Raw genomic sequence first — 21,932 nt, forward strand, 5'->3', positions numbered from 1 at the left:
TGACTTTTGCTATTGACAGAAAATGAATAGAGATAGACAAAGCTGGAGAAAAGCTGTTCACACTGGAGAGCAGTGCATCATGCTGATAGAAGAACAACTACAAAAACCAAGACTTATATTTCAAACTTATTCTGTATTTTTCTTTTCTCTTAAACGTTGGTACTTTCACTTGTTTCAACACCACAGACCCTCAGCTCAAGGCACCAAAGCAGAAATTGGGGACACAACAGCAATAACGGAACCAAAAGAAAAACAAAAAACACATTGCAAACAAACTAAACACATGTTTCTTCACACAGATCAGAAGCCCAGGCACAGTTTCAAACTCAGAGTGATTAGATACAGAGGCAAACGAGACAATGCATTCATTTTTAAGGCTTGTTTGGAGTAGGATCGGAATATTTCAAACAAAATGTCACACCATGCAACTTTCTTCCTCCTAAAATACAAACTTGCCCATGTGCTAGCCAGGCCTCAGTTAATGATGATTCAGTTTTATTAGCCGTTTATGATTATGTATAAATAAAAAAAAAGTACATATGCGGTCAATTTAAGGAGGGTCTTTTTCAAAAGCAACAGCAAATCAACATTCAGCAATACAGTTTTCTGATATATTTAGTCAAACTTAAAAAAAAAACACATGCTGTGAATTGAAAATGTGGCCAAATAGTTTCCCCTTTATTTTATTGCAGCTAGGCTAAAATAAAAGGATTTATGATTTCTCAACATTTATTTTAACTGAGAACTTTAGTTTGTATTATGGGTTCAACAGACAGTATTTGAATCTGTATAAAATTTTCTTATGTGTTGCCAAAAATGAACTTTCTACAATATAAATACTGCTCCTAAAGAAGCTAATTGTAGGTTTGCAATAAAATGTGGCAACTACATTTCTTTTTCAGATAAAATAGCATGATAATGTATTAACTATTGTATATGAATTGAATGGCTTGAAAAATGTTTTTTTTTTTATAAACTCAAATAATCAAGCTAAAGTGAAAAGATTAACTTAAATAATGTGCCATTTTTGCTTAACATAGAGGGTTTAGAAAATAATCTTGACAACTAGTAGCAGAAAGATACTAACGTAAATTAATATTTAATAAGCTAACTACATATTTCTTTCAGGTTTCAGGTGGAATAGCCTTAAATGCCACCTGGGATATTCACCCATGAGATCTTTGACTTGCTAATAAATTCATTTTTTGAGTAACAGTCTATGGTAATATCTGATATTCAAAAGCTAAAAGTTTATACTATAATAAATATGCACTTTTATTCTTTTTTAGTAAGAAGAATTTTGGGGAAATCTACTAAGCCTAACATCACAATTATGATAGGAATGGGGCTAAGGGGACAGGGGGTAACAGGCGGATGGTGGCAGTCCAGTTCTGGAGATCCTTACGGCTGATGAGGTAACCTGCCACAACTGTCGATAGATGTGGCAGGGTTTGTTACCTTCAGGGGACCAGCAAGGGCAGAGGGAGAGTGGTCTTCGGCGAGGCATCCCCACAAAGGGCTCAACTTCCACAAGACAGAGGAAAATAATATGAAGGAGTGATGCAGGTGGGTGAGGTCAGGTAGAAAAGATCAGGAGGAGATAATGCAGGAGAAAGAGCAGAGACATCACACGAGCACAAAAAGGGATGGAACAAGAAGGGCGTGGTTCAGAAAAAATATATATCAAGGAGAAAAATCAACAGAGGACAGTAGCACAGTGATAGGGAGAAGGCCAATCCCCAAAAAGGAAAGCTGGGAGAGATAAGGTGTGTGGAGGAAGAAATGAGAAAGGGCTTAAAACACAGAAACAAGTGAAAACAACAAATAATCCTGAGCACAGAATCAAAAAAGAAAAATCCTTCTGTTTGATCTTACATTTGTGGTTCTGCTAATAAACTTCAATTAGTTAACAGCTCCATGTCAGTTATGAAATGGGAATAGCCTAAACATATGGTCGCTGTTTTTCAAAGTACATGGAATGATTTAAGGCTATTATTACAGCCATTACTGTTCACCAGAAGATCCATCTCACTCTCACACACAGATAATGGCTTTGTCTTTAAAGAGCCTCTTGGAGTAAACACTGCGTGAACATGTTTAGACCACCCGGCTTAATTTGTTGCCTGTATGGAGACTTTTGAAGTTTAGCCACTTTTGAAGTGCAAATTAGGATTTATTTTTCTAATTTGCTCCCACTGAAAAGATTTTATATAAAAAAAAAAACAAAGATCATAAATAAAAAAAGGCTCCCTCACTAAAACCCAAAATAATGAATGTAAAATATGTGCAGCGCAGATAACTTAAAATGGAGACAGGTGCTTCAGGAGGGATGTTAATTATAGATATTAGGCAGTAACACATATAGGGACCTGAAGTGACAAATAGAAGAATAAAACAAGGTTTTCAGGCTGGAGGGTGAAGAGGTTTGGGAGAGTGAAATGCTGGATAATTACAACAAGGGACTATCACAGAGAAAAAGGAAAAGCTGCAGTTTACAATATTTATTTTAGAGAGATTGGAGTCCTAATCATTTTTTAATGGCTTCCACAAATCATGTAAGTTTCTTTGAAATGCATCATATACTCAATGAATCTTTAACTATAAAGGAGTAATTAACTTAGGAGATTCAATTTCTATGGTAAATTATATGTAAGTAGCAGAGTGTAAAAGAGAAAATAATCTGTTTCTGTTTTATCTGAAGGGTTTAAATATAACAACACTTATAAAAGAACCCTACGCCTTACAGCCTTTGTTGAAGTCCTGGAGGTATTATTTATCATTCTAACAAATGAGCTACAATCCTGGCCTGTAACACACTGACACAGCTAGACTTGAACCATTGACTTATATTCTATTTAGCATTAAAATATATGGAGAGACAGAGAGATATATGAGAAAAAATACAGGAAAACAAGTTAGATTTAGGCTGATTGAACACCATACCTTCAAACATCAAAGTTCTACACTATAATCGGGTCAACCAGTTATAGTGAAGATCTTTGAAGTGCTTGTCTTAAAGACAGTTCTCTACAAATTCAGCCATCCTGATGAGTGGCAACAACCGGCGAGGGCGAACCCTGCTCAAACATGAGAAAACACAACCTTTTCTTGCCACCTGCTGAGAGATCCCACTGACACAGACTTAAAACTATTGGCCTTTAACAAAACGCCCCTGAAGTCTCAACAGGTACGAGGAGTTAAAGAAGAATTCCAAACACCGCAGGACATCCCACCCAGACACAACAAATAAAGCTACCATTTACCCACCGCAGTTCACACACCACAGCTGTGGTTACAGGGTCACTTGCAACACTGACCTGTTAGTTCATACAACACACACACACACACTGGGATTAATGCAACTGAGCAGGTATGAGGGAGCCAGTGTTTGGCTTTAATGCAGAACTACAGCAGCACAGAGTTCAGAGCCAGGCCAGAAGTTTAGTATGAGTCAGTCCATGAGAAGTTACAGAATACTTTCACAGGATGTGTGTGTGAGAGAGAGAGCATAAGACGAAAACAAGCCAGATTGTTAGACTGACTTAACAAATGTAGCCACATCATTATTATTAGGTCAAGACTGAGGCAGTCCAAACTGGCAGTTATGGTCCCTTTGTAAGATGAATCAGTGTCTTTTTATTTCCTTAAAAAGTATTAGGCTACAAATTATTTTTGTTTAAAACCAACTTGTTAGTCCACTTCAGCATATTAGTTTACAAACCTGTCTGTGAAACATAACCATTTATAATAAAAAAAAAAACTACAAACAAAAACAAAACAAAAAAGAAAATGCAACTTTCTTTTTTTTTCCATTTTCCACTAATTTGGGCTAAAAACAGGAGTTAAAAGTGCATCTAACACAGACAAGGGATGAACTCTGTAGCTCGGTGGTGTTTGGACAGCAGAACGTTGTAGAACAGAGGGAGAAGCTGCATTACATTTTAAATAGACGGAAACTGTCTGTTCATTTCTGATGGTCTTTTTATTATATGGAATACAGAACACTGACTTCAGCAGTAAACAAAATATGTAGTACAATTTAAGTACTTCCTGTTTCACCCATCTTCTTGCTCCTCTGTTTTTTTTTAATAAATTCTAAATCAGTTGTACTTGGTACTTACATAGCCTACATATTAATACAAACCCACAATATTTAATCTTCTGTAAATACTATGAAATTGTGTTTTAAAAACATGAACATACATTTCTCATTAAATTCATATCTCAATACAAGCTGCCACAGCCAGGAGTGACAAATACAAGTTGCTCATCAATTTAAATGTTTATTATTCATGAGTTTAGAGGGATCAAAGATGATTTTCACAATAACAATGTAGTGTCTGACCTCTGTTTGAGGTAAATAGTGTCTCGAATAGAAACGCAGTGAGGGGAGGTGGGAGGAAAATGAAGGAGAATGTAGGAGGGAGGTTAAGGAGCAGCAGCTAGTGCAGAAACTAAAAGCCAGCCTATCAGCCAGCCAATAAAAGTAGATATTGTATGAGGGGTACAAAGCTCAAGTAGTAAAACAAGTGGTGGAAGGAGACATTGGGTTAGCCATTAGATTAGTTTTAAAGCGACAGATTTGAAATACATACCGCCCAGATGCAAGTCCAGGATTTCACTGTAATTAGAATCTCCCCAATAGTCTACAATGACAGGGATATATTAGAGATAGGAGTTATTTTACACAGCCCCGAACTGGGCATACAAACACACGCACCAACGTCACCAACGACCGCATGTCATGCATGGTTTTCAACACACAGACGCACTGTAGCAACACTCTGAACAAAGAGAGTCCACTGGTACTCACCACAGTGTGTGCTGTGATGCAGAAACTAAAATCCATTGCATTTCCAATAAATAATAAGACTGTTGCATAGATTTGATGTGTTAATGTTCACTGAGCCTGACTTGCGTCCAGTAAATTGTACTTTAGTTACTTTGGGGTTGTTTGACGTCAAAGTTTGCTTAGACGGTAGAAACTGATTTTTCACTGATGTACAACCAAATCTAAAAATGTTGAGACATTTGCATACAGCAGATAAGTTGGAAACAACTCTGGTGCATTTTAAAGGCACCAAAGAAAATAAAAAATAAAATTAAAATTTTTTTTCATAGATAAGATTTCAACACATATCTGCATAATTTCACTTAATATCTGCAGAAACTGGTCTAATTAGGAATCTGCCGTCCTTCAAATCAGTTTAAACTGGAAGTCTTACATTCATACGGCATGTTATTATTATAATGTGATCTGAATACTGATCAGAGTACAGAAACTCTCCTCATTGAGAGGCAGCCAAAAGGGCAAAACACATCCAGAATGAGCACACACACAAATCTATGTCAGGACACACGATCTCCTGATGGCATGCAGCTTGAAACTGATGATGGCAGACACGTGATGAACAAACACAGCTCAACATGTTCAGAAATGGAGAACTGTTGCAGTGTGTCACCACAGATGGAGCCTACATGACAGTATACAAACGGCAACTCCAGTAAATCTAATACCTGATCTTCTTTTGTGCTGTTTGGGTAATGTATAAGTACCTTTATACAATCCTTCAAGAGAGTAGAGTAGTAAAAAGTTAAAACACTTCAACACTTGATTATTTAAACTGTGGATGTGAATTTATTTGACTGGTAAAAAAGTGACAAATTCAAACAAATGTTGAAGCCTATATGGTTGCATTTGGAAAGGTGCATTGGTTTTCTGTTACTATTTTAATATAAAGTAAACTAAGATGGAATAAACATAAAAAACCTTAAAGTTTTTATACATATAATAAATAACATGCCTTAAAGGTACTCATTGCAAAGTATAAAATCAAATTTAAAAGGTTATCCTAAAGTACAGTAAATCAAATGATGCAGTTTGAACAAGTTTAGTTTTCCAGATTCGCAATTCTGAAATGCAGGTACCCACTCAATGTAAACAGAGCACTTTTCTCTGAATTCTTTACTCAACAAATCTGAATGCAAATACGTCAAAATTGTCGGACTTCTCGATCTTAAACGGTGCCACCGTCAACCTGTCTTCATTCACTTCAGCTGTTTCCTCAGCTAAACAAATGCCCGTGGTAGGTGTTAGATGTTCACAAATGTTTACTTTAAAGACACGTTAACCATCAATATGAGAAAAAAGTGTAGATTTTGTTTATTAATTTATGATTTTTTTTTCTTTTCTTACTGGTCTTCATGACATTGCAATGAGTACCTTTACAACTGATTACTACTCATGGTCATAAATAACAAAAACTATGCTGCTCTTCAATAAGTAATCTATTCTTTAAAGTATACTGTCTGTGATAGTCGCTTGTCATCGCCATTTTTAAGATAATTAGGATAAATTGAGGTTTTCTGCAAACAACTCTACAACCAAAATACGCTTTGCTAGAACTGATTATGTTGTAAATGCAGACGGTGGTTTCAGAACAGCCTGGTGCAACATTAAGGACCAGTTTTGAAGGGTTACATAATCATGGATATGACTGCTATTCTCTTTGGAGTTCTTTAAAATGCTCATCTCATAATCACATAAAGATAAAATGCGATCTCAGAGAGGAGTCACCGGTGAGCAGCTGACTGAAGATTAAACTGTCATGAACAAATCACTTTTAAATATTAATAAATGGCAAATTATTAAACTTGCAACACCCATTAGCCTGCCTAATTTGGATGTCATGTCTAATTTGCAGTGATAGTGAAGAAAAAGTGGCCACATGGAATGGCCACATTGATTAAAAAATAACAAATAAATGAATGTTTGACAAGTTCTTACCTGCTTCTCCTCTCAGAGCTTTCTCCACAGCGACGCCTCTCTCCTCCAGCTGCCTCTGCTTCTCCTCTACCTGCTCCAACTGTCTCTGGATGATCTGAGCAGACAAGCATTCACATCAATGATGATTCAAACCAACGCTGAGAGGCACATATAGACAATAGAACTTATTATTTTTAATGCAAACCTCTTTCACGGGGGCACACAAACAACAAAATTTACCACCATGTAGCGATGGTGGACCCCAGCAGATGCACCAATTTACTCTCATTACAAATAAACGCCTTCTGCGGCAAAAATGCTGATAATTACAACTATACTGATGATTAGATGCCTGCTCTGATCTGTATTTTATGGTTTCCTCCCCTGGATCAACATCACACCTCACCACTACTGGCAGCAGATGCATTAGGGAGTGAAAAGCAATGCAGCCTCTACATTGCCATATACATAATCATAAATGTCAAGCGTAATTCAATGATCTGTTTTAAACTATGGATGCACTTTATGAATGTGACATAAGGCAGCAAAGTGTGTGAAAGAAGTCAGCAAAAGTGGCAGGTGCAGTGAGCCAAAATGCCTACGCTGACATTTCTACCAACCTTTAAATTATCGATGCGGTTTAAAACAAAAAGGGAATTTTATTATTTTATAAATAGTTAACACTTTTAAAATAAGAAATGAGTACTGTCGATTAATGACAAAACATAATGTAAGATTTAGATGGTATATATAAGCAAAAGTGAATTGTTTGGGGGGTTTTTTGGCTCATGAGGTTCTGTTGAGACTTCGGAGCTGAAGTTTATCTTTGACTCATAGAATTGGAGCTGAAAAAAAGAAGTACCAATTTGATTCTATAAACATGCACAGGAAAAGAGCCAGAAATCAGGCCAGCTAACCACCGCCCCGGGAGAAGAGACAGCAGAGTGCTGAGTCAGCGGCCTGGGGGCCTGACTGCACTTACAGCCTCAATCATAGACTTTCTTTAACAAGGAACGCAGCTGGCCTCAATCCAGAAGGGCTCAATCACATTGATGTGACCATATGGTGTAAAGCCACAAAGTAACAGGGACAGCAATAATACGTCTATATAAAAACTCTCAAATAAAGTACTAAAAACTGCTCTCATCGGTCTCTTTACCTGGGCTCTGTGTAGCCTTTTGAGCTCCTCTTGCTTCGCTTGCCGCCGTGCAGCTTTCTGTACTCTGCGTGTGAGTTTGGCATTCAGCTCTTCCTCTGTGTAGGTTTTCTGATGAAACAACAAAAAAGATTCAGTCAGAGGAATCTTATCCTTCAGCTGCTGCATGGTAAACCACATCCACGGGACCTTGGCTCTTCAGAAAAGCTCAACACGAGAGGAGAGAAAATCGGACAATCAGCTTGTGCTGTAATCTAAATAGAAACATTTCGGCTTTTACCACACATCAACAGGCTTTTTAATACAATTCCACTGATATTAGCATAACACATCTTGGAATATGCTGGCATTCTTTGTATTAACTTTACTTCACCTCTTTCATATAACCTTACTTCATGTAATGATCTGTTCAATAACTGGTTTGTCATGACTTATGAGAATGTGAAGAGCTGGTAAAAATGAGGAGAAACAGGTAAAAGCACTGATGCAAAACAAGCTTTTCCAGTTACTTTACTGGAATAAATCAGTGCCACAGTGGCAGATTGAAATCATACCAGTCAGAAAGGAACAGCCCACGGTGTCACAGACACTCAGACGTATCAGAGGGACCAGAAAAGGGAGTTCTTTCAGAGTTTAAAGACAGCGAGCATCCAACAGTAAGTCAGCGAGCCTTGCGAGTGAGCAGGTATTAGTTTACGGCCAGGGGGTTCACAAGATGTTATGACAGTAAACTGGCACGTGGTGCAAGAGAACAAGGTGAAAGTGAAGGTGGGGGGTGGGGGGACAATGTGTAACGTATGACATACTACCTTTGTGGCGTACGATCTCTTGAACGCCAGAGCGTGAGGAACATAAATAGACTTGGTGAAGACAAAACATAAAAAAGGGGAAGGAAACAAACACGTTACAGATGATATGATTAAATGGGTTAATGATTACGTCAAACAGGTCAAAATAAAACCATCAAAGTAAAATAGTAAGTCACAATTTAGCAGGTACAAATCAAAACAGGCAATGTTAATACCCCACAAAAGAAATAAAAAGCTTATTAACTCTAAACTAGTCAAACTACGACATGAAACACGTCACTGATGATGAAGTCTGTTATTTCCAGTACTGCAACTACAGTCTCACAGATCTGATCCACAGTTACAGAAACAAAGGACTGGAACCATGACAGTCACTACGAACTAGATATGATTCCAATGAGATCTCATTGAATTCCACGAGGCCTTCGAGGCATGATGAAGCTTTAATCTCCAGTTATTGGCTCTGTATGAAGTCAGAATTCGGAAAGAATTAGAATGTCGATTCCTTCTTCATACATGCCGTCACAGTGAAGAAAACTAAATGGGAGCTTGTCTTTAGTTTTACAATGAATAACAGTTTCATGCCTATGGCACTGAACTGAACTGTATCTATCTAAAACCACTAAAAAAAAGCCCAAAGACACACGGCCTGGCCCCAGAGAGGAGAATAATTTTGAATTTCAGAACGTTATGAATGCAAATGAAAGAGCTTTATTAAAAAACACAAGGTTTTGTGTGCTAAATGTCTCCATACACCTGATGTGATCTATGCACCAAGCTTATATAATGAATTCAGTCTCAGGAGAATTGACTTGTTCATATTTCTTCAAATAAACAGCATTTCAAAGTGAGCGTAAATCCACACCATAGAAACAGGACACTATCAGTGTAAATATGTTTCATTTTAAAACTTCACTAAAAAGACACAAGCTAATCACTTATTCAAAGTTAAAAGCCAAGGGCAAGCTGTGTGAATTGCATCAGTACAACACTGGTGATTCTGCATCTTTATGGTTTTTTCGAAATTCAAAATCATTTTTCTCCTGCTGCCACAATACCTCCTCATTGTCTTTTTCCATTTCTCGGTCCTTTTCCTGCACCCTTTCATTATGTCTCTCTTTAACCTTCCTTTTCTCCTTTAACTCCCTCCTTCTCTCTTTTTCCAGTTTCTCCTCCTTTATTGTTTCCTTCTGCATGCCTGACACTAGGTCAAAGATGTCCGTATGCCGCTAGAAGTGAAAGAAATTATATTAAGATAAAATGTTTGAATGAAAGCAGAAGATAAACTGGAGCAACGGGTGCGATGATGACATGTCTGACCTCCAAAAACCCCATCTGTAAATGTTTCATTCACTGAGAGCAGCTCAGTGTTTATGTGACTGCACTTTAAATCTAAATGAATAAACACATTTTCTGCACGAGCATTTCTCCAGAGCTGTGTTTGACCTAAATATGCCCCGTGGAGCCAACAAATTCATATCTGAATAAACTGACGTAAAAGAAAAAAGGAGGTTTAAAACTATCAACAATACGATTTTAAGCTGTAGATGTTTAAAAATTTCTGATTTTTTTTAAGTGTTAGGATGACCTGCTCCTGTTTCTGAGGAATTGGTTTTCATTGAATGAGTAAATGTATTTCAGACTGAGATAAAATAATCTCGGTTTAGATTTGTAAATCTCTGCATGTTTAAATATCTAAAGACAAAGATCACTCACATCTGCCTTCGATTTCTGGGAGGATCTCTCCAGAACATCATCACACGACAGGTCTGAGTCCTCAGACACGCTCAGGTTTCTGCGTGACTTCAGGTCTGATGAACACAATCAGCAAAGACATGAAATTCTCAGCTTTTCAGATTCGTCAGCTGCAGTCTCACAGAAACATGTGGCAGATCTTACCTGAAGATCTCCCGACAGGTGACGTTCTTTTCTTCGCAGAGTCCTGAGTGGTGGAGCTGGACGACGGAGTGCTTGGACATGACTTCTTGTCCTTCTTCTTCTTGTCCTTTTTGTAGCCTGAGAAGACAGCTTTCCACAACGACTTGTGTTTGGGTGGCGTCTCCTCTGCGCCCGAGTGTCTGCTGCTGTCATTCTTGGCTTTCTTCTCTTTCTTATTCTTGCGAGGCGAGAAGAGGGAGCTCCGTTTCTTGCTCTTACTCACAGAAGAGCCGTCTGAGGAAGCCACTGAGCTGTCCAGACTCTTGTTGCTGCTAAAGAAGCGCTCCGGCACAGTATCGGCCTTCTTTGACTCCAAGGCTTTTACAGCCGACGTTTTTGGAGATACAGCAGGCTTTTTTGTTTTCCCAGCTGATTCTGGGGTTGCACTCCAGGCCACTTTAGGTGAGGCACCCTTGTCTATGTCAGATTCTTTCATTTTGCTTAGTTGCTTGGCCATGGCATCTTTTAGAGCTTGGCTCTTGACAGATTTTTCTCTCGCTCTAATTCTCTCCTCAGCAATCTCCTTGGCCTCCGGAGAAAACTGAGTTGCCCTTTGGATCTTGGAAACTGGGTTGACTGGGATATTAGGTTTACCGTTTTCCATTGCTAGAGCCAGGTGTAGGGGAGGTTTGCTGGGCTTGCTGGTGCGGGGAGTAGAATACTTATTCATGCTTGTTTCTGGTGCTCGCTCATCATAAGCCTCCTCCACATCATCAGCAAATGGAATTTCCTCAACTGTCTCCACAAATGATTTCCTCACCTCAGCTGGTCGGGGCTTCTTCTTCTCCCTCATTACAACCACCGGAGCGGTTTCCGGTGCTGCCTCAGGGGAGGAGACTTTCCTCGGTGCAGGTTTGGGCACAGCCACGGGGCTCAGCTGAGTCCTAGGCGCAGGAACGGGAGTCCTGGATTTTCCTGGCTCTTTGGCACGTTCAGACTGAAGTTTTTCTGGTCCGTTGCTCCAAGATACTTGGTGCCGCTGCTGCCTGAGAACAGCTGGAGACTGATTGGCAGGCACAGGTGGCGGTGGACTGGAGGGTGGGGTGAGCATGGTAGAGTCAGATGTGTTATAGCTGTCGCTGTTCACCGTTTGGCTCGTAGCCATGCTTCCATTCAAGCCCAAGCCCGAGCTGCTACTGATGTCCTTAATATCCAAGCCATTATTCTTGGCCTCTGCAGGAGCAATAGGAGTAATGACTTGACCCTCGAGCGTGATGTTCAGTCTGCGAATGACAGTGCGGCCAGTAAAGGCAGGCTTCTGTTCCTCAGACACATGTGGTGGGTGTGCAGCAGGAACAGGGTCTTGTTTTGGAGTTTTAACAGCACTCTTCTCCAGGATTTTACTGCTGCGGTCTAAAGGAGTCAGGCCAAGGCTCTTCCTTATCTCAGCACTCTTTAACCAAAACTCCTCAATTATATCCGTCTTTTTATTTGTAATTTCCTCCGTTGAGGAATCTGAAGACTTGGAAAGCTCAGTTGTGGCCTTGTCTGTTTTAGCTACGGGTGTGGAAGTGACCGCGGGGACCGGCTGAGTTCTGACAGGGGAATCAGAGGTGAGGGGTGACGAGGGCTCGTGGCAGGGCAAAGGCTGGGCACAGATCGGAGACAGGGGGTTCCCAGTGAGTGGACAAATGGACCGGTGTGGGTAGACTGGAGATTTAGGCGTGCGAGTTTCTGGTAGTGGGATGGGCTGAGAGCGGATTGGTGAGGTAGGTGGCGACTTGACGGGTGATTTGTCGGCTGGCTTCACCGGAGAAGCGACAGTTGCTGTGGGGGTTGAGGCAGGAGAAGAGGAGGCAGGGACCCTGTCAGGGGAAGCAGCAGCCGTAAGAGTGGGCGAAGACACAGAAGCAGAAAGCGGAGAGGGAACTGGTGAAGGGCTCAGTGGGCTCCTGACTGCTGGGGACACACTTGTCTTCTCAGGCTTTGCTTCCCCAGGTAGGAAGGGATTTGTGAAAAAGCGGATGCCAGAAGACTTCACTGGAGTGACCTAAAAATAAAAGGGTGAAATTTAGGAATCACTCCTTATAAATCACATGGGGTCAGCTTATTAGGTGTGGAATGATCTGACCTGTGTTTCAGGCTCTGGAGAAGGTTTGAGAGGAGACAGAACAACATCACCCTTCTGCACTGCGCCAATGCTGAACGAGTCTAAAGTCACAAACAACAAAAACGGAACTGATTATGAGTTACGTAAAAACCTCTTCGAGAGATTTAAATATGAAAGATATAGTTCTGATAATGTACCAACACTGGAGGTCATTCCCATACTTTCTTCTTCCCTGCTGTCCTCCACAGGAGCTTCACTGAGCTCCGACTGATGCAAACGAGCCTCAGCTTCAGCATCTGAAGGGATGTCATCTGCAATTAAACAAGCAGTGTAAGCAGTGACGTGAACACAGAGCGGTGCACTAATCTGAAAAGTTTGATTTGATCCAACAGTATATTTACAACTACACAAGACACTAAAATGTATTTTAAAAAAAACAAACTCAAACTAATCTTTCAGTTCTCAAGATGTTTGGCAAATCAGGAAACGATGACAGAGGATCTCTTCAGCTCTGAGTCTGGAAGGAATTCTTTCCCCTCAACATAAAACCATCTACTTTTTTGTTACTTTTAACTTCTGTTCTGCTTGCTTTAACTTCAACAATTCCAGCAAAGTCATTCAGCACAGCATTCATGCTGCACTTTTACAGAAAATGCAATTTCTCTCGTTTAATTAACGTTTGTGTTCTTTTGACTGTTTACCCTGATCCAACTCAGTCCCGGGCTCCATATCTGGACTGCCTGCTTCAGCCTCCAGGTCTTCATCTTCACACAGTTCTGGGATGAGATAAAAATAGGAGAAAATAAGCAATCTGGCTATCACAATCTGCCTTTAGTCAATAGTAGGATCAGAACTTTTTTTAATTCTCTGACAGCCTAACAGCTTGAATGAACTTTTTTTTCATACATTCTGGCTGTAGGCTCCAAAGTTATCAAGACCTTTTTCTGAAGAATGGAGTGCAGAAATTATTAACTGAAAGTTAACTGAAGTTTGGAAGGACTTCAAAACCAAATCCATTTTACTTTAAAAAGCAGTGAGTAAATAATCTGGCAAAGAAAAGAAAAAATCAAACTTTAATATTCTGTTATTACTACAAACAAAGGATTGGGCACAAATTAATATTAGTAAAGAGATGCATGCAGCTGTCCATTTTTAAATTAAAAATGGATTGTATTTGATCCAAGCAAAAGCAAAACCAAAATGTTATTGACTTCTTTTAAATGGCAGCCAGAAAGCAACATGTTTGGACGAGAAATATTTTTCTCCTAATAAACCTGAAAGAGGACATGACAATTATTCCATGCACTTTTATAATAAAATCACAACTTTTACCATTGCTTCTGTTAAATACACCCCGTGGGTTATTGTTCGTGTTCATTGCTCTTGCACAGTAAAGATCTAGTGAGTCTGATCTCTACTGAAGATATCTGATAAGCTATTATCCCAGAACTCAGAAGCTGTACATGAATATGTGTGGAGGACCATTGTTTCATTCATTCAGGCTTTTAAACAGTTTATAAAGCACTTCAACCGCTTTGCACTCTTCATGATGCAAGTACAAGTGCAACTGAGTGTGAAAGTTCATAACTATTGTCACAGTTATAGCACACGCTGATTGAAATTCCTCTGGCATGAGGGCAAGAAACACAAGTGTTTTCGAGCCTTTATAGCTCATTTTGTTAAACGTGGTACAGTTCGCCATGAATGAGCCGGGAAAACATGTTTCTGAAAATCAATAGGTGGAATAAGAAGTTTGTGAAAGGTGAACCAAGAAGGACAATCTGATCGCTGGACATCAGTGAAAAGCCTGACAGCATTCATGCTTGTGAGTTCACTGCTCTCTGCATGCGTCAGGAAAAGGCCGGCCGACAGACAGACAGAAGGACGAGTCGAAGGCGGGATGTCAGGATCCCATTCAAGTCTGTGCTACCTCCAGACAAGGACTCCAACCAGACTCTCACTGCCTCATGACGGGTGGATGTGCGGCCAGGGGCTACTCTCACATCAGAAGACACGGAACGACAACAGAAAGATGGCGGGGAAATAACAGTAAAGCAATTAGACACATGGGAAGAAACGGAGTTGAACACAACAGAACAAAGGAGAACAAAATCAAAGGAACTGACAAAGAGGGTTATATGATGCTCTGGGACGTGGCTGAAGAACATTATGTTTAACCCCAGAGGAACAACAGCAGCTCTGGATGAAAAATTAAAAGGCTGAACATAAAATTAGACATTCCAAGAAAAAAACAAAAATGTTTAAAACAGAAATAATTAAAAACAGAAGGTGAGTTAGTTGGAGGAGATGAATTCTCTTGTCACACACAAACAAAACAGCAGCGACCACAACGATGACATCGGATCCTCAACACGGCGAGGCCCATGGCTGTCCCTGGTTTGCAGCACCTCTGGGGGGGTTACCTGTGGAGGAGGGCTGCGAGGGTTGGAGGGTCGGGGCCAGCGGGCCATCCTTGTCTCCCTCAGAGTCCAGGTGGGCTCTCTTCAAACTTGGAATGACGCTGGGATCCACGGGTTGCAGGACTTGTTGGATGTGTACGTTCCTGGCTAAATACATGTTATGTGTTTTCAGGTGGGATGGAGTTGTGTGGTTGAAATGAGAACAGAGAGATACAGTGAGATGAGAATAGATGTGCGAGAAAGCATGGGTATGTGAGAAAGAAGAAAAGGATGAAGACGAGGCAAAAATAAGAGAGAAGGCAGAAACACCATTACACAGTGAATAGAGGAAATCATCACAGTGGGAAGTTGGAAGAAGGATGCATGCATTTACACTGCAAAAAAAAGTCAAACGCTAAAACATTAGCTTCAGGTTAAAGAAAGAAATGTCAACTTCTTTACACAGCAAAGCTGGCACTCAGTAAAACAATAACTGCAATATCTAGGCGGGGGGAAAAAAAACAAAAATACAAACAAAAAAAAAAATCTGTGAAACTTATTAGATTAGTACCTCAAGACCAAATCTAAACTGAGGTTTAATGAGCAGGTTAGATGGCTTACAGGAAACAGAAACACACTCATGTATGCAGAATCGCTTTAAAACAACTGAAACCAACAAACCAAAACACAAAACCAATGAGAAAAAGCAAAAAAAAAAAAACTCTTATTGTAGAAACTCAGCCACATTTAAACTATGTTCAAGGTTTACTGCAAACACATCCGCAGGCAGTTCTGTTGCTACCTTTAAATGTACCAACATCTTCTTCATCTGTAAGGTACTTCTCCAGCCAAAGGCCTGACTGGAGCTCTGTATCCCAGGGGCAGTAATCCCCCTCTGACAGCAGGGGGAGACAAACACCCAAAAAAATCCATACATGCACATAAAATATGAGGAGATGGGGGGAATAAGGAAGAGTAGGGGTACAGAGAAAGAAGAAAGAAACAGAGGATGAAGAGAACAATGTCTGTGACAACAAGACAAAACATAAGACTAATTTTGACAAACAGCAGGTGAAGCTGTCAATTAACAAGGGAATGAAATCTGGACAGGATGTAAAGAAACAGAAACAACTGAGGAAAATTCACAACAACCAGCTGCACAAACAACATAAAGCAAACTCACCTTCACTAGATTCTTCATCATCTTCTTCCTCCTCCTCCTCATCTTCCTCCTCCTCCTCTTCCTCTTCGTCTTCCTCCAACTCTCCGTCCCTGCTGGCAGCGTCATCCAGAGCTTCACCCTCTGGCTCCCCGTCGAGGTCGCCCCTCAGTTTGGCGTGGAGCTCTACGGCCTCCTTCCAGGGAACACCGCCGAGGTCCGAAGGGCTGGGAAGCTGCTCCTCCACCTCGGCCTCCTCCTGCTCCTGCTCCTGCTCGTCCTCCTCCTCCATGTCTGACTCCGAACTGCTGTTGAAGAACAACAGTCAAAGAGTGAGAAAAAGGCCAGAAGAAGAAATGGAATACGCTTCAGTTTCCTGCTCTACCTGTTTACAGCAAGACAAACTTTCTAATGTAAAAATCTCATTCTTTGTATGTGTCTATAAAACTTTTAGATACAACCACAACACATTTTTAGCACAAAATCTGTAAAATTGGATGAAATATAGGCCTTTTTGTGTTTTCTAAGATCAGTTAGCTGTGGCAACCATCTTGAATGGGGATGGCTCCAAAATGTAATCAGATGTAGATGTACATTTAATGATCATTTCCTTAAAGTTTCACTAAAATTTGGCTAGTGGTTCATGAGATAATTTAGCAACAACTATTGTACCTGGAGCCCAGGTCAACATCTGTGGGCTTGTCCAGCACACTGCTGAGGTTGTGTTCTGCGAGCGTCTCCTCAGGCACCTCCTCCAGCTCCTCTTCCCTCTGAAGGGACAGCCGGTAGTTCTCCAGCTCAATTCGCTCCGGAGTTCCACGGAGACGCTTCGCCAAACTGGGCTCCTGCAGGCCGTTGACTTCCAGGGCTGCGGTCCAGCATAAAGTGTAGACCCCCCCCGGGTGAAAGGGTGGCACATGGGTGGGCAGAAAGTAGCAGGTAAACAAATCAAAAACGGAAAGAGGGCACAAGCATGAGGCTGAGAATCGACTGAGGGCTAGAGTAAAGAGAGGAGCAGCACAGAGTGAATGGATTACCTTCTATCTGTCTGTGTTGTGGAAATAAACTGGATTAAATCTACTATGATACTTTGTGAGTCTAGTATTTTCTACCACAGATCATTCCCACTTATTCACCAAAGTAAGGACAAACGGACAAGGACACACCAATTCAAGGTCTGCTATTGAATTTATTGCATTAGATTATAATCCTACAGCAATTAGTAGAACACACACAGGTAAATTTAACACACTAAAATAGTCCTAATAGTCTCACACACAAGGCTTGTGCCTTGCCTTCATCTCATCCTGAGAAGCAAACCTTAAAACTGCATTTTTAAGACATTCACTTTAATTCTTTTATTTTTTTTTAATAAGAGATGAATCCATTTATCAGTAACAGAAATCTTTTGCACACAGTATCATCCCTTTAAGTGGGTATAAAGCTGACTAACAATGCTATGAACTGGAACCCCCCTAAAAAGGTGGGGCAAGGAATGCGTGTTATCTGATTTGATTTGTTTTTAAGGGTGAACATGTTTAAAATAAAAAAGCTACAATAGTTTCAATTTCGATCCTAATATGCAAATTATACTTTTCTAATATATTAATCCGTAACATAATTCTGTTATACTTCCCAATCTTATGTACAGATGTATGTGCAGGATAACAAATTCTACAAACAATATATTTTTATCATTAGGTTCAGTAACATTTTATTTTAATTGATGGAGCCATTGGCATCTTAGCCTTTAATTAATTTTGTGAAATCCGGATTTTTCTTTTTTTTCTTGTCATTATGGACCTACGTGTGTCTTTAAAAAATAATACAGTATTAATATTTGTCAAAGAATTGCAAATGAGATATTTTTGTGCTAAGATGATAAAATGTACAAGAATCTAAATAGAACAATATACAATATTCTAATGACTTTAGATAATTAAAAACTTTAACTTTTAGTTATAATGTGGAATAGTTTGAGATACAAACTGTGCAGAAGATTAATTGTTTTTTATACTCTAGAAAGATTGCAACATATGCTTACAGTCCAACTACAACATTTAATTCAGCTTGTCCTTTACTTAAAAATAAAATGATCCATTTTCTGCTAAGCTTCCCCTTTTCAGGTCTATCCAGACATATATATGGTTCCACCTAACTATATTAGACAAGAGGCATTAATGCAGTAAGTGATACTAAGCAAAGGTAAGTCTGTGGTGGAAGGCTGGGGACAAAGGGACACAAAACACTTGAGAGCCAATCAAAGGCACCATTTCAAGCTCTAGTAAAGCTCTCAGTTTTAAGATGCTCTAATAGGAGGAGGGAAAGGTAAAGCTCACAAAAGCACTGATACAGGCACTTCATTGCTGTATGGTGGCTTCAGGAGGAGGAAAACAGCTTATAGAGAAAAAACAGGTCACACAGCAGGCATTAAAATAATAACATCACACAAGAAGAGGTAACAGAGAGCAATCACAAGTCAGAAAAGGGTTACAGGAAGAAAATAATAAATCTTAGCTTGGTTTTAAATAAAACAGGCATGCAAATGCTTGTGGTTGGGTAGTTAGGTACACAGCAAACTTTAGGTCCAAGAATGCTCTAATTACAAAAGAAACTTTCAAAAGACATTTATATTTAGTATTATTGCCAGATCATGTTCTGAAATCCAAAACAGAACGCTGAAAGAGCTGTGACAAAGGAGAGCCAAGCTCTCGTTATTTCCAAGCTAAGAAAAAAAATAATAAAGAAACAGATGTAAGATGTACCATTCTTTTCTAAAATAAAGCCAGATTACAAACCATAAACTGGCAGAAACATGAACGATACATCTTCAAGAAACAAACTGATCACTGAACACAAACTCACAAAACCTTTCTAAACACCTCAGATCAGTGAGTCTGAACTAGTTCAATTTACACAATCCCATTTAAATTAGTCAGCAAAGAGTAAAACAAAGTGAGGAAAGGTTTTTTTTAAATGAAAGACTGAAGGAATCATGCTAAAGGAGGTTGAGGAGAATGTTGACAGTGAAACAGCAGAAGAGGTAGATGCAGTATGTGTACAGGAAGGGAGAATCTAAGGGGTTGTGCGCCATCTGGTGGCAAGTCCAGGACAGTGTGCGGCGAAGGGCACGAAGCGGGACTCCCACACCCACAGCCAGACGGCAGGGCACAGCCACCACATCTACAAAGAAAAATCGGGTACCTGATGGTTGGAGCTCAGCTGAGGGAGCTGCTGCCGCCACCATCGCCCTGCCGGGGGCGTCGACGGTCACCGCGGGAGTTTGGGGCGTCTGGTTCTCCTGCAAAGAAAGAGTCGAAAATGATGTCAGCTACAGCTAATTTCAGGAAAGCACACATGCGCTGGGAAAGTGAAAGCACAAAATGGTAGCCCATATGCCAAACACTGTTAAAGATTTTAAACTAGAATTTATCAAGTTAACATAAACGGGTACCTTAGCTAAAACTGGAGCCGGAGAGGGAGCAGGTCGCTTCCTCTGAGCATAACCAGACAGACGGTAACAGTAGTGAGGCTTGCAGTAAAATTTTCCTATAGGATTAAAAAGAATTAAGCAAAACACACAGAGCAAAGAAGCAAATTAATTATAATGCAAATAAATAAATAAGTAAAATGTGCAAATTCATCAGGTTTCACCAGTAAGTACTGCAGTGTAAAGGAGGACTGTAAACTCGTCTTTGTGGTTCAGCTCAGACCATCAGTGGGTTGTAATCCCACAGCGAGCTCTGACAAACTGCCACTCTGTCTCAAAGAACAATATGTTGTCTGTCCGAGAGCACAATAAATACCTCCAGTGAGCACAAATATTGAATCATAATACTGCAGTCAGACTAATAAACTTTAACTTTTAAAAACTATGCTGAAAAAACCTATCTAAGTTTACCTGTTGGATTCAGGTTATTTTTCTGAGTGCTTTGGATCAGAATCAGATGATTGGGAGGTTCTGGTAAAGTGTGTGGTCTGATTCTGCCACTGGAGGGCACCAAAGTTTATCATATTTAAACAGTAATTTAAAACAGTGGTTTCCAAAGTCGGGGTAAGGACCCCACTGTGGGCTGTGAAATCAAATTAAATTAAAGATGACTGCTAATAGCACTTTTTTTTTTTACTACAGTTGTTTCACCTCTCATCCAAAAGGCTTCTTCAGTTCAGAAGTGAAACATCTTCAAGAATCAAGAGAAGTATTGTTTCCTTTTATTGAACCTCTTAGAACTGTCATGTCTTGGATGACAGAGAGTCTGCATTAACTGTTCAAAGGTAGAGTGTCACTAGGGTGCAACTGTTCCAAACTAGTTGACTTTAAACTGATGAAACTGTGAACAAAAGGCTAATTTCCGTCGTAGTCTCACTGAATTCTGAGTGTTTGCAGCAACTCATGCAAGAATACTGAAACCCCTGCAAACGTTTCGTGACTCCTCAGAGACGCCCTCACGGATGCTGTTTACCAACTAGTCGCCAACAGTTGCAGCCCAGTGAGATCCTGTAATTGTATCCTTGTTTTTTGGCGTATTATCAATGTTTATACACTTTAACCAGTAATAGTTGCCTCCCAAGTCTCTGCTGCTGTTACTTTGTGTCAGAAGCTGAAAGGTTTGAAAACCATCGGTTTAAATTTTGATTTTCTTTCTCACTCCCAGCTGTTCTATGCTTGTTTAGAATCATTTTTTTTGTTTAGTCAAGAAAAGTTCCATTTATGTGGGCAACGGCGGCTCAGGAGGTAGCCAGAGTGAAGTGCTTTGGGGTCCTTGGACTAGATAAAGCGATATACAAGTCCATTTACCATATTTTGCCTGCCACTAATAATTTAAAACTCTCAGATATACCAGAATAGAGTGAAATAATTAATGAAAGCCTTACCATCCTCCACATCAAAGGCATAAGAGGAGAGTCGTAGTGTTGTGCCACAGTAGTCACACTTGAAGCAGCTGCGATGGAAGAACTTCCCCTCCGCACTCAGCCTCTCCATGACATACACACGCCTTCGACAAAAGAAGCAGACGTCGCTGCCTCCGATGTTGGCTGGAAATTCTTTTCTAAGAGAGCCCTGTGGGACGAGACAGAGAGGAATCAGTATTTAAATTAAAATATGAAAGATATTATGGAGAGGGGTCAAGGACAGAAGAGCAGAGAGAAGGTCTACTGCTTTAAAGGGTTAGTCATTTTCAAATCCACTAAAGATGGAGTTGTATTTAGGTCATTTCTAATCACAACAACAAAGTACAGAAAGTCAAAAGGTTCTTCGTCTGTCCAAACAGTCCAAACTGCAGGTGAATGATTAGCAAACACACACTCTGCAGCTAAAGTTAAACTGTGGTTGATGTGTTGCTTCATTAACCACAAAGAATTTTACACAACACTCTGGCAGGCGGTGCTGTGATTTGTGCAACCACATGACTTCTACCCTACGGACCGCATGCTTACCGAATCCCTCTTTTCAGGTACATGAGTGGACTTGGACTCTTCCTGAGACTGAAGCTGATTGGCTATGTGCTCAGCCAACGTGCTAACTCCTCCCGTGTACATCTTCACATAGTGCTATCAACAGCATTAGAGGACAAAGGGTGGAAAAAACGTTAAGAAAAAAGGAAATGCATGGAAACCAAAAGGAGGAGTGTACAGTCACAGTGATGGGGTGGG

At 40.1% G+C, this 21,932-nt stretch overlaps 1 protein-coding gene across 24 annotated transcripts in view; it reads right to left on the minus strand.

Moving 5' to 3' along the window:
- Nucleotides 1-21,932, minus strand: part of mical3a (microtubule associated monooxygenase, calponin and LIM domain containing 3a) — a 73,959-nt gene that overhangs the window by 4,633 nt on the left and 47,394 nt on the right. For 7 of the 24 annotated variants that reach the window (XM_037978081.1, XM_037978083.1, XM_037978088.1 and 4 more), the window contains 20 exons: nucleotides 21,717-21,830; nucleotides 21,153-21,339; nucleotides 19,732-19,826; nucleotides 19,482-19,578; nucleotides 16,950-17,145; nucleotides 16,302-16,585; nucleotides 15,921-16,013; nucleotides 15,143-15,286; nucleotides 14,650-14,712; nucleotides 13,421-13,495; nucleotides 12,917-13,030; nucleotides 12,741-12,820; nucleotides 10,631-12,659; nucleotides 10,448-10,542; nucleotides 8,732-8,782; nucleotides 7,926-8,033; nucleotides 6,788-6,881; nucleotides 5,518-5,568; nucleotides 4,596-4,646; nucleotides 1,459-1,524 (listed from right to left, as the gene is read on the minus strand). In XM_037978081.1, the coding sequence (XP_037834009.1) occupies nucleotides 1,459-1,524; nucleotides 4,596-4,646; nucleotides 5,518-5,568; nucleotides 6,788-6,881; nucleotides 7,926-8,033; nucleotides 8,732-8,782; nucleotides 10,448-10,542; nucleotides 10,631-12,659; nucleotides 12,741-12,820; nucleotides 12,917-13,030; nucleotides 13,421-13,495; nucleotides 14,650-14,712; nucleotides 15,143-15,286; nucleotides 15,921-16,013; nucleotides 16,302-16,585; nucleotides 16,950-17,145; nucleotides 19,482-19,578; nucleotides 19,732-19,826; nucleotides 21,153-21,339; nucleotides 21,717-21,830 (4,087 nt within the window). Of the gene's footprint in view, nucleotides 1-1,458; nucleotides 1,525-4,595; nucleotides 4,647-5,517; nucleotides 5,569-6,787; nucleotides 6,882-7,925; nucleotides 8,034-8,731; nucleotides 8,783-9,789; nucleotides 9,961-10,447; nucleotides 10,543-10,630; nucleotides 12,660-12,740; nucleotides 12,821-12,916; nucleotides 13,031-13,420; nucleotides 13,496-14,649; nucleotides 14,713-15,142; nucleotides 15,287-15,920; nucleotides 16,014-16,301; nucleotides 16,586-16,949; nucleotides 17,146-19,481; nucleotides 19,579-19,731; nucleotides 19,827-21,152; nucleotides 21,340-21,716; nucleotides 21,831-21,932 lie in introns of all 24 variants that reach the window. The other 17 variants (XM_037978097.1, XM_037978096.1, XM_037978099.1 and 14 more) reach the window with 14 other exon arrangements.

This window comes from Kryptolebias marmoratus, linkage group LG11 (genome assembly GCF_001649575.2).
Source record: "Kryptolebias marmoratus isolate JLee-2015 linkage group LG11, ASM164957v2, whole genome shotgun sequence".
Lineage (NCBI taxonomy): Eukaryota > Metazoa > Chordata > Actinopteri > Cyprinodontiformes > Rivulidae > Kryptolebias > Kryptolebias marmoratus.